At 38.7% G+C, this 12,957-nt stretch overlaps 1 protein-coding gene across 1 annotated transcript in view; it reads left to right on the forward strand.

Annotated features, from left to right (window-relative positions):
- Positions 1 to 10,075: 10,075 nt before the first annotated feature.
- The window catches only part of LOC136882430 (E3 ubiquitin-protein ligase RNF25), a 36,862-nt gene continuing 33,980 nt past the window's right edge, over positions 10,076 to 12,957 (forward strand). Inside the window, exons 1-3 of the mRNA XM_067155074.2 lie at positions 10,076 to 10,231; positions 10,331 to 10,399; positions 10,833 to 11,073. Coding sequence (XP_067011175.1) covers positions 10,209 to 10,231; positions 10,331 to 10,399; positions 10,833 to 11,073 — 333 coding nt within the window. The 5' untranslated portion in view covers positions 10,076 to 10,208. The remainder of the gene's footprint in view (positions 10,232 to 10,330; positions 10,400 to 10,832; positions 11,074 to 12,957) is intronic.

The following is a 12,957-nucleotide window of genomic DNA, read 5'->3' on the forward strand; positions in this document are numbered from 1 at the left end:
AGGCCTTTCTTAAGGAAAGGAATTTGCTTACATCAAACAGGTATTCACATTCGAAAGACATTTGTGAATACTTTTGGGTGAGACAGAGCATCAGCGCCCATATGACAGTTTGTAGGGGGTGAGGCCCAGACCTTGGGGTTCGTATTTTTTTTTAATATTTTGGAAGATACATGGCAAATTATATTCGGTGTTCCCTGCCTGTTGGTGGGAAACGGTACTACCGCTTCTATGTAATACTGTCCGGCTCCATGGCTAAATGGTTATCGTGCTGGCCTTTGGTCACAGGGGTCCCGGGTTCGATTCCCGGCAGTGTCGGGAATTTTAACCATAAATGGTTACTTCCGCTGGCTCGGGGGCTGGGTAGGTGTAGTCTTCATCATCATTTCATCCTCATCACGACGCACAGGTTGCCTACGGGAGTCAAATCGAAAGACCTGCACCTGGCGAGCCGAACTTGTCCTCGGACACTCCCAGCACTAAAAGCCATACGCCATTTCATTTTACATAATACTGACTTTTAAATCATTTTCTTGAAAGGAAAACATCTGACTAGACTAGATTTTTGCCTTTCCCTGCGAGCTAGGGCGGGGGGTGGGGGGGCACGGCCCCTTGAGACAGAGCAAGTTAGCTGTGCAGTGAGGGTCGCACAGCTGGTAGTTGGTAGCCCTGAAGATGGTTTCCCCATTTTCTCACCAGGCAAATGCTGGTGCTGTACCTACCTTCGCAGTCCCTCCGTCACCGAAAACCATTGATGTGTTAGTGCGATGTTAAAATGAGTGAAGCTTGCTACTGTATCTGCCACCTGGGTGGCAGCCTTAATGCACATCAGTGGCGACAAAATGGGCTGTTGGGTAGATCAGATCAATGAATGGATACTGAATCAAATTGGTAATAATAATAATAATAATAATAATAATAATAATAATAATAATAATAATAATAATCGTATGGCCTCAGCTACCGTTTGCAGACATTTTGATTTGATGCCATCTGGCTGTCTGCTCGTCAATTTCGACGTTCCGTTTTACTCTAGGTCCGCTAGATAGCAGACAGAGTAAACCGGATCTCTCTTGGGCGTCTATGGCTGAGATTTAATTAATTTTGTCGGGTAAACACCAAATGTATCACCAGAGATCTTTTACATGCCGACATCGTACGACATGGAGTATCGAATGGACTTTTTTCCGCCCTTCAAAAATCCGACTACCTCTGCCGGGTTTGAACCCGCTATCTTGGGATCCGGAGGCCGACACTCTACCACGGATCCACAGAGGCAGCTAATCAAATTGGTGAGATGAAATTAAACCAGAAGAAAAAGAAGTACATTGATAGGACAAATCATGAGGCACTCAGAACTTTTATAATTACTTTTTGTGGGAAATGTAGGAGAGTACGTATGGTAGCCTAAAGCAGTTGTTAGTTTTTAAAATTTTAGGTGCCAGAACATATACCCTCACATTTTGCCCCCTTTTCAACCATATGCCACCTCCCTTCCTCCTCCTCCTCCTCCTCCTCCTCCTCCTCCCACCCACATAAAAGTCACACATTCAGTAACATTTTATTGAGCAATCTTCTTCAAAATACTGTCCAGAAAGAATTCCTTGGGAGGTGCCCAAACACGTAATGGCCTAAAGGTGCAAATATGATAGACAGATTAGATATAGGATGCAGGAGTTGTGTAGACATAAAAAAATTAGTGTAGGATATGGTGGCATGGAGAAGTACATCAAACCAGTCTATGGACTGGACCCTACTAACAGTTATAATCACTATTATTAAATTATTGTGTATATTTTCCCTCAAGTAGGTGTGGTAGAGTACAGGTTTACCTGAAAGAGCTGTGCTAAATCTGCATTTTTTAATATATATTTTTATGAATCCGTTGCAAGTATGTTCGTGAGATTGCAATCTGTCATCTTAGCTACGGGAGCTTGGTGTGAGATTGCTTTGCTGGAGTATGTCGTAAGGGTAGTGGCATGGGACCAACTGAATAAGAGTTTTAATGCATCTTAAAGTGCTTTAAAAGAAGAAGAGCTTGTATCAGGGTTGAAAAAATCAGATATTGTATATTATATAGAAAAAGAGTTGAGCAATATTTCACATTTATATATAAGTCCTTGTTACATGCAGCATGAAAATGATGTAAAATTGCAGGTGATATTATAATGTTGGCCATGGGAAGTGAAATTAACATTTGTTCCCAATAAAAGTATATTTGGAAGTTAGCAATGCTTTAAACTGTACAAAGTTAAAATTCCTACAGTTTTCTAAAATTTGGAAGTATACATTGCATAATCAAGTAAGAGATCATATTTATTCAGAAAGCATTGGTTAAGAAAAACACTCCAGAATTGTATCTGTGTGTAGAATATTCAGAGAACACATACTATTATGGTCCAAATTGATGTATGAAAGTCAAAAATTTGTGTAAGCTTGAATGTTAAGAAACATTGAGTGTATAAGAGCCTGGTTCAAGTATAGAAATTTGTGAAATAAATTGTACTTAACTATATATATATAAAAATATGTTCATTATCAATTGAAATAAATAATGTTTGTTTTTAAATAGGCTTAAGGTTTTGATTTCTTCAACTAATCCATTTTTTTCTACGTCCTTAACCCTCAATTGGTTGCTGAGGTAGCAATTTTTTAGGGCTGCTCAAAAATCTTTGCACTCCACTACATTGTTCGCTTGTTAAAGATCTCTGATGCTACATTCAGTGCTGCCCAACAGAATTAAATTATCTTGCTCATATTATACATCCCAGTAGAATTCCACTTTCATTGCTAGATATATGTCAGGATGTCAAAATTCATAGGAGGCTGTCTAGATGGCACCACTTCAGAAAGTTGCATCCCAGTAGCTGTTAAGAAAGGTGACCCTACCACAACAGGAGCTTCCTCACAGCGTTACTGCGTTATTATTTTTACGAGACAGTGACTCCAGTGTTGCGTTAGGATGGATATGCAAAGACCCTAACAGATGGTAAACCTTTATATGCAACAGGGTCACAGAAACAAACATACACTACATTATCACAGCAGTGACACCGTTCTGGCAAATACCTTTCAAGAGGAATTGCTTCCTTTCATTTTCATTTGTTTATTTATCATCGGCTAGGTAAACAACAGATAGGGAATCTGCCACCTGACTGATCAACAGAGTTATTACCTCTCCAATTACAGATGATATAATAAATAACAATATTAACAGTACCTACTACTACTACTGCTAATAATAATTAAGCAATATACATATTTACTGCTGTCATTTCTTGATGGATACAGTACTTTTGCATCCATCTCTTGGCACAGGCCAGAGTAAAGTGTAGCTTCCAGAAGAACCAGATTTAGTGCAGACTAGCTGATGTACCCGTGCTTCGCTACGGAATTCTACATTGTATACAGAATTCTAGGTTAGGTAGTGTACATCTTATGAGCAAGACTGTATTATAATGCATAGCTCTTAATATTACCCTAGACGGGGAAGTCACCAAACGTCTTTTCTCATATGAAGACTGGGTTAGGGAATGGTCATTGTAATGGTAGGCCCGCTTGCCTACCATCAGTCACAATCAGGTTGGGGAGTTTTCATTATAATTGCAGAAACTCACTCTCCACCTGCTTTTTTACATCCTCAGAAAGACTGTCTTAGTGGTTTTCCCAAGTGAAATGCACATAGGTCATTACAATGACGTCAGTAGGAATGGCGCAATTAAAAGCAATATGAAATACTCAATCAAATGAAAAACCACGCATTTTCTCACTTTTAATGAACAGTACTACGCTGCGGATGTAACAGTCCAAAGTTCCAGAGCTGGAATGACCAACCCGCAGACAGCCGTGATCCGTGAACACACTTCGTCTTTTTTTCGGCGGGGGAGGGGGTCGAATAGTGGAGAGTCCCGGGGCAAATCTGTGCCCTTTTACTAATCTGTTTCCTAGGAGTACCTGATGAATCGGAAAATCTCATTTCACTACACTGGCGGTGGAAAAATCTATCTGACTTGGAGGCAAATTTTTCCTCCAAGCCAGAGGAGAAACACCTCTTCACTGCTAATTTGGAATAAAATGAATTTAGAACTTAATAAATGTGAAGGGGAAGACGCTTTTCTTAAGAAAGGCTCTTTTCAGGGTTGAATTTTGAATTATTTAGTGAATTCTGGTGCTATAATTTGAAATAGGTGTAAATTGTAATTCTAGACCAGGTCATACTACTATTACTAAGTGAGCCTATGCCAAATGTGCACACTGCTCGTTCAAAACAGCGTGTCAAAATAGGGATCGAATAGCTGGAATACCACGATGAACCAGTGTGTTACCTACTAGCAGTATCAGACAATGTACGAACAAGAGGAATGGCATGCTAAAGAAAAAAGTTTTCTAACTCCCCGGCTATTTCCCGCCAATATTCAGTCATGCTGTTATACTCGGTACGCAACAGTAATCCCATCTATCAGAGTTGAGGGCACCATAAGAGGCAAAAAAAACATCACAACAAACAATGGTCAATGTAATGTTATTGTTGGTCAATGTTATGCGCTTTCAATATTGTAGGCCTTCACATTTAATTTTCTTCCGACTCTGAAATACTACTCTTATCATAGTCGGTACGGTAAAACTGAATAAAACATGCATGATCAGAAATTGTATTCTCTATAACTTTTGTTATGTAGTACTTTTCTATAGGACCAATAACATCGGTATTTAAAAATTAAATTTTAGGCGCCTACCCCTAAATTACCATTTCATCCAGGGCCAGTAAAATTGTTTATAGTTTAGACTATAGTTTCTTCTTACCCGACTCTATATACTGATTTTCATGAAATTCTGTTCACCCATTTTCTCGTGGTTCAGCATTGATGTGGACTTTGCAAAAAATTCGAAATTCAAGAATATCTGTGTTATCATAGCCAGTACAGTAAAAATTTATAAGACATAAATGATCAGAAATGTAATTCTATGTAACTTTAGTTATGTAGTGTTTATCGATAGGACCAGTAATAATATACATATTGAGAAACTACCATTTCACTCAGCGTGAATAAAATGATTTATAGCCTAGATTGTAGTGGCTCATCCCCTGACTTTACACACCAATTTTCATTAAATTCTCTTCAGCCGTTTTCTCGTGATGCGTGTACATACATACAGACAGAATTTAGGGAAAAGTGAAAGCTGCATTTCCTTGTTACTGTGGACATGACCAATACAGAAATTCCATTATTTTCAAATTCTGAGCAATGTACAGACAGTACTCTTATCTATGAGTTTTGTCTGTACATTGCTCAGAATTTGAAAAGAATGGTATTTCTGTATTGATCATGTCCACAGTAACAAGGAAATGCACTTTTTACTTTTCCGTAATTTCTGTCTGTCTGTATGTATGTATGTATGTATGTATGTATGTATGTATGTATGTATGTATGTATGTACACGCATCACCAGAAAACGGCTGAAGCGAATTTAATGAAAATCAGTATGTAAAGTCGGGTGATGAACTGCTACAATCTAGACTATAATTTATTTTATTTGTGCTAAATGAAATGGTAGTTTAAGGGAAGGCCTAAAATTTAATTCTCACAGTGGTCGTATTGATAAATACTACATAACTTAAGTTACATAGCATTAAATTTCCGATCATTTATGTCTTATGCATTGTTACCGTACCGGTTAAGATCACAGAGATATTCAAGGATTTGGATTTTTGTTACTGAGTCCGTACCACCGCCGAGTCACGAGAAAATGGGTAAACACAATTTAATGAAAATCGGTATGTAAAGTCGAAGATTAAGGAACTACAGTCTACGCTATAAATAACTTTATAAGACGCCCTAATATCACAGAGTCGAAAGAAAACTAAATGTGAAGGCCTACAATACCGAATGCTCATAAAACTAATCGACAATAACATTACATTGACCATTGTTTGTTGTGATATGCTTTGTGTCTTCTGTTGCCACTCATCTATGATAGATAGGATTACTGCTGCGTAACCAGTATTTTTTAAATTTTGCTTTACATTGCACCGACAAGATAGGTCTTATGGCGACGATGGGAGAGGGAAGGGCCAGGAGTGTGAAGGATGTGGCCTTACTTAAGGTACATAACAGCATTTGCCTGGTGTGAAAATGAGAAACCACGGAATACCATCTTCAGGGCTGCTAACAATGGGGTTCGAATCTATTATCTCCCGGATGCAAACTCACAGCTGCGCGCCCCTAACTACACGGCCAACTCGCCCGGGCGTGCCGAGTGTAACAGCATGCCTGAATATCGGCGGGAAGTAACTCTTGAGTTGGATAACTTTCTTCTTTAGTGTGCCATTCCTCTGATACATACATTTTCTGATACTACTGGTACGTAACACACTGGTTCATCCTGGTCATTCCAGCTGTGAAACTCTGGACTGTTACATCGGCACCGTAGTACTGTTCGTTAAAAGTAACAAAATGTGAGGTTTTTCATTTGATCGAGTATTTCATATGATAACATTGCTTTTAATCGCTACATTCCTACTGACGTTTTTGTAATGATCTATGTTGATTTCAGTTAGGAAAGCCACACAAAGTCGGTCTTTCTGAGAATCCCGTTGCGAAGCATGGGTACATCAGCTAGTTTTATATATATAGAAAGAAGGAAAGATAAGGAAAATGAGGTGTCCATGGCAGAGATTGAGTGGGCCACTAAAAGAATGAAACAAGGCAAGGCAGCTGTAATTGACGAGGTCACCTTAGAAATGATAATAGCAGCAGGAGCAGTTGGTCTACGGTGATTGCATAGACTCTTCAGAGGGATATGGAGAGAAACTGTTCCAAAAAGTGAACAATAGGGGTCATTATACCAATTTTCAAGAAAGGAAGCAGGAAGCAATGTGAAAATTACAGAGGAGTGACACTGATACCTCATACAGCTACGATCCTTGAAGGAATCTTGGACAGATGAATAAGAGACAGAGTAGAGGGAAAATTGGCAGAACACCAGTATGGATTCAGAAGAGGCAGGTCCACATTTGACCCAATATTTACATTGTGTCAAATGATGGAAAGGTATTGTAATATGGAAAGGACAACGTTTCTAGATATTGAAAAGGCATATGACAGTGTCCCAAGGAATTTGGTATGAAAAACATTGACAGAGGCACAGATTGGGAATGAAACAATGCAGATGGTAATAGCATTGTATCAAAATTGCAAAAGCTGTGTTAGAACCAAAGTGGGTCAAACTGAATGGTTCAGAGTTGAGACAGGCTTAAGACAGGAAAGTGTATTGTCTCCCTTACTCTTCATTATCATCATGAATAGAATTCTACATAATATCAAGGAGAAGAGATGGGTGGGCAAGTAAAGTCTATGCTCTTTGCTGATGACATTGTAGTTTGGGGAGATAATAAAGAGGAAGTACAGACATAAGTTGATTTATGGAATGAGGTTATAAGAAATTTTGGAATGAACATTAGTACTGTGAAAAGTAAGACTCATGACAAGAGGTAACAGAAAATCCAGGGGAGTGATAAAAATAGGAAATGAACCTCTTGAAGTGGTAGTGAAAATTTTTAAATATTTGGGTGCATGATGTCACAAGATGGAAATTTGGATGGAGAAATTGATTTAAGAATACAGCAGTCTGCAAGTTTCTAGCAGTGTGTGAGAGACATTGTATGGAACAAAGATGTGCCAATGAAGTGCAAGAAGGTTTTATACTCGTCCTATTATAAACCTATACTGACCTATACTTCAGCAGCCTGGATGTTAACTAAGCGGTACCAAAGTAAGATACAAGCAGCTGAAATGAGGTTCTTGAGGAGCATACATGAAAAGACAAGATGAGATAGAATACAAAATGACGAAATAAGGAGATGCGTGGGAGTGGGTAAACTTCAAGAAAAGACTGATATAGCAAAGCTAAAATGGTTAGAACACATGATGAGAATGCCAGCAGAGAGAATACCAAAAAGAACATTCATGGATACTGAGACTGCAAAGAGGCCTACGGGACGGCCTGAAATGAGATGGAGGAGCTCTGCTGTGGACTGTATTGCAAATAGAGGACTCGACAGCAACAAAGTACTAGAAGAGGAGTGGTGGAAAGATCGAGTAAGGTGGAGGGCTTCAGTACACTACCGTACCCAGAAAGAATCTGGAAAAGGGAATGGATGAAGTAGATAGTTACCAAGTATGCAGAACAGGATACAAGGAACTCTGTCCATAAAGCGTCCATAAAATGCCTATGAATCTCACTACCTGATGAATGGAATATGTTCACCATCCCGCTAATTTCTTTTAGGGATCTCAAGGCCTGCATAAACCAAGAGTTCCTGTGTGATTCAATTCTGCAACTGAGTAAGTGAAAGGTTTAAAGCCTGCTGGGTGTTACAGGAAGAAACATGAATGTGTAGCAGCTGTGCACCTAGTTCTAAGAGACTCAATATGCATCTTTGCACAAAACATAATCTATCGATGACAGCTTGATACCCAAACACTTTTTACTTTTTGAGAATCTGATCTGTACTCGTTCTAAGGCATTAACTAAAAAGTATTGCTGTGAAGGGACCCACACTTCAGAGCAGTACTTTAGACTAGAAATACAGGGTTTTCAATCAGACAAAGTTTTATCAATCAATCACTTCTGATCTGCATTTAAGGCAGTTGCCCAGGTGGCAGATTCCCTATCTGTAGTTTTAAAACTCCTGCAATTTCTTTTGAGGAAGCCTAACATTTTAAATGCCTTGCTAACGATATTTTGCACATGCTCATCGAAAGATTGGAACCATGGTGGACAAAACAGAGTCAAAATGTGTACTCAAAATAAAGTGAAGCTAATGAATAATGGTAGTTACAACCATACTCCGATGCTCAAACCTGACACAAAAAACCAACTGACAGGAAAGACTCCGCATATAAGCCGGAAGCACCGAAAGTGAAGAAAGAGAAGAGCTGTAATGTATCACCACAGACTATGTCGTCATCGTCATCCCAGTGCTCATAGAAAAAATAACTGAATTTCAATGTGATAAAGAAAATTTAATCTTGGCTGAGTAGCTCAGAGCGCTGGCCTTCTGAACCCAACTGGGGTCACTCCAGTGGTATTTGAAGGTGCTCAAATATGTCAGCCTTGTGTTGGTAAATTTACCGGCACATAAAAAAAACACTTGCAGGACAAAATTCCGCAGCTTCATGTCTGCGAAAACCTAAACAAATTAGTGGGATATAAAACATTATTTATTTAAGAAAACTTAATATGTAGGAAAACCTACAGAAACTCTGTAGCCCCTGAGCCAGAGGTTTTATTGAAAGTTAAAATCCTCGACCTGGCCGGTAATCGAACTCGGGACTCCTTGAACCAGAGACCAGCATGCCAACCAGTTAGCCAGAGAGGTAGTCGGATGCTTGAACGGTGGAGAATGGTCCATTTGACACACCATGTCGTATGATGTTGACATTTATATTAATTCATTCATTAGGCATAGATCACCCAAAGAAGATCTGGTTTACTCTCCTATCTGATAGAGTAAAACGGAACATCAAAATTACTGCGCTGGCAGCCTAAATGGCGTCAAATTAAAATGCTTGTCTGTCGTGGCTGAGATTATTATTATTATTATTATTATTATTATTATTATTATTATTATTATTATTAGCCACGGAGCTGGACACAACAGAGGTAAAACATTAGGAAAATACGGTAACAATTAAATAATAGGGGGAACAGTTGACTACAAACAAAGAGTTAATATCATTACAAGAATGGTACCGGTATTAACTTCACTGCTGTTTTTCTACTTAAAACAAAGGAACGAATTAAACATGATTATACGCAATACTGACCATATTTATTAGCCATCAGCCAAGAGGATAGCGGTCAGTACCTTTACTTCGGATTCTTTTACGACTGTTTGAACCTGGCGCGGCAGTTCGAGGTTGGGTCTCTCGGACTGTATTCGACGATTCGAGGTTGGTTACCCGTGTAGTTCAAAGACGTTTAGAGCAGACTGCCTATTTATTGATTATATGGAACATAAATAGATAGCGCCACCCACCAAAATTCGTATTTCTAGAACCAGAACAGTGGAGTGGGCACCTCTACGCCCTTCCATAGAACGAACCTTTCAACTTGTATTGACAGCTTGCATCCTCCGAGAGATCTTCGCTGATTTGTTGAAAAAATAATTATTTATCGACTGGACGCTTATTAAAACAATAAGCAAAATGTCCACTGATCTAGATGAAAGGTAGGTGCAAAAGATTGTAAGTTCTCCTTTAACTTCACCTGTTCAATTGCATCTTCTGTAACTTCTATCATTAAAATGATGTTTTGTTCAATTTTTCAGAGTCGTCGATGAAGTAGAAGCTTTGAAGGCTATATTAATGGACGAACTTGCGGTGAAAACTAGTGAAAGGCAAGTGTGATCATTGTTATAGTTAGTATTTGTACCAAATATTCTTTGTTGTCATTTAGGTTCAGCTGTTACTACACCCTAGTTATGAGGTAACAGTCTTGAGTTAATTTTCTTTTATTTTTGGTAAGTTCGTGTGTTTAGTGGTAGATCTTTAATTTTTGATTTTAGTGTAGTCACATACGCAGTTGACATGGAAGATTGTGGTGGAAATGGCGATGAAAATTATTGTTTTGCACTCACCGTATTTCATGTTAAATGACGAACATTTGTACGTTGAATTTTGGTGTAATTGTATAATCTTCTGTTATTGTGGTGTTGCTTTTTTATTACCAGTCTGAAGTGAATTAGCCTATATAAATGCCAGTAATATTGACAGTAGTAGTGACTCAAGATTCCCTTATTAAAAAGCGAATCTTTTTTTTTTTTTTTTCAGTGGGTGCCCCAGTGCAGTCGAGATTGTACTGTACCCTTCTACTGCACATGATGCTGTTCATCAGTATGTACGCATCACGTTAGTGGTAGAATTACCACCTGGATACCCAGATTCTGTACCCACTGTACACCTACGTAATCCCAGAGGATTAGACGACTCTGTTTTAGATAAAATCACTCGTGAAGTAAAAGAGAAGTGCTCGGATTTCTGTGGTCAACCTGTTATCTACGAGTTGATTGAGGTGTGTATAATGACCAGATTTGTTTTGTTACCATCTCTTAATTTGCCTTCTTCCTGAGATGACTTATGTCTGTTCAATGATTTATGGTTAAATGGTATAGGCCCTAATGCCAACATGCTTCAAAAATGTTATCATTATTAATAGTAGAAATGCATGCAATGTGCTCTCCTAGTCATATAAAGTGCACTCTTCAATGTCGTATATATCAGGTAACAGTACAAAAACCCAGTATTTTTGCACCTCTTCTTCTTCCTTGTACCCTAATGAATATATCTAATAGCACTTGACGGCGCCTACAAGTGAACTGGTGATGGTCGGCTTGTGTACCGTAACCCACAAATGCATTCTTTGCAGGGTGAATGGTTAACTGTTGTACCATGGTACTCAAAAATTGTTATAGAACGCTTGAACTAGTTTTGACTACTTTAAATATTATTCATTTCTTTCCTTTTGGATTGTTGAATTTTATCTCTAGTTATTGAATTCACTCACCACGTATTGTAAGAAGTAACTGTAAATAAGACATTTTTAATAATAGTGCAGAGTTTTCATTGCAAATTATACACCAAAGGGATCATATACAGTGTCCACTTAGTTCATTACTTACCGTTTCCTGGGTGGCAAATGTGTTAAGAGATTACACTTTACCAGCTCGTTTACATTTTTTGGGAAGGTGAAAATCATGCAAAAATTATGGGGAAAGATGCCTTAAGTAGATGAGAGGAGAGATCCTTCCTTTATGCTTGCCAGGGACCCACCAACCTGCCCCTGAAAGTATCATATCTTATATAGAAAAATTAAAACCGACACAGTGTCACTCTGAAATGTGACCATTTCCTGTGTTCTATTGGTTGCGGGGCAGTTCCTATTGTCTCCAATAGAGTTTGCATTATGTGTGGCCCAGTTAGCACATTCCGCAAAAATAATGAAAGCAAGGAGTTTGAAAGTGCCGTGTCATGGTGTGTGCTGGATGCAGTTGCAGTATCCACGCCATAACTATTCAATGATCTTGACACTAGCCAATACTGTTACAGGGGATACTAGTGGCCTGTGGGGTGTTAACGCGCTCCCCCAGACCCCAGGACCTAACCAGTCCAGCCTAATGAACTTGTCTCTTGCTAAACCTAACCAGTCCAGATCAATGGTCTTATCACTTGCCAGACTAACAAATCCAGACCACTGGTCTTGCCATTGGCTGGACATATCTCATATTCTATCATGTTCTTGTCACTAGCCTGACCTCTATAGTATAGTGTCATATTCTATCATGTTCTTGTCATTAGCCTGACCTCTATAGTATAGTGTGTATTTTTCTTCCTTGAGTAATAATGTGGTTCTTCATACAGGTATGTTATAGCATATATTTAACGTGTATGCTCGACGGACTGAAAGGTTTTTAAATTACATTTAGCCTTGTGTGGTGTGCTGTGTCGTGTGTGCCACGCCAAGTTGGATTCCTAACCTCTCTTTTTGTGAACTAGTTAGTAGTTTTACTGTGTTAAGGCAGGGATATATCTATATGGTAGTGATATTAAGTAATGTCTTAAAATGGAAGCTCTTACAGCTGGATGGTGAGTCTAGATAAAGGAATTTCAGTTATATATCAAGCTTTCTTACCCATATCATGAAAATGGGATATGTCGAATTTCTCCATTAATACTAGTCGTAGTATCCGTCGTTGACGGGACAATCACACAGCACGTGCAAAGTTATTTAACTCCCCAGCTATTTTCCGCCAATATTCAGGCATGTTGTTTTATTCGAGACACAGCAGTAATACCATATGTCGGAGATGAGTGGCAACAGAAAAGACAAATTGCATCACATCAATAGTCAATGTAATGTTATTGATCTTACTAATATAAATGGTCCGTTATTGGACAT

This window comes from Anabrus simplex, chromosome 10 (genome assembly GCF_040414725.1).
Source record: "Anabrus simplex isolate iqAnaSimp1 chromosome 10, ASM4041472v1, whole genome shotgun sequence".
Classification (NCBI taxonomy): Eukaryota; Metazoa; Arthropoda; class Insecta; order Orthoptera; family Tettigoniidae; genus Anabrus; species Anabrus simplex.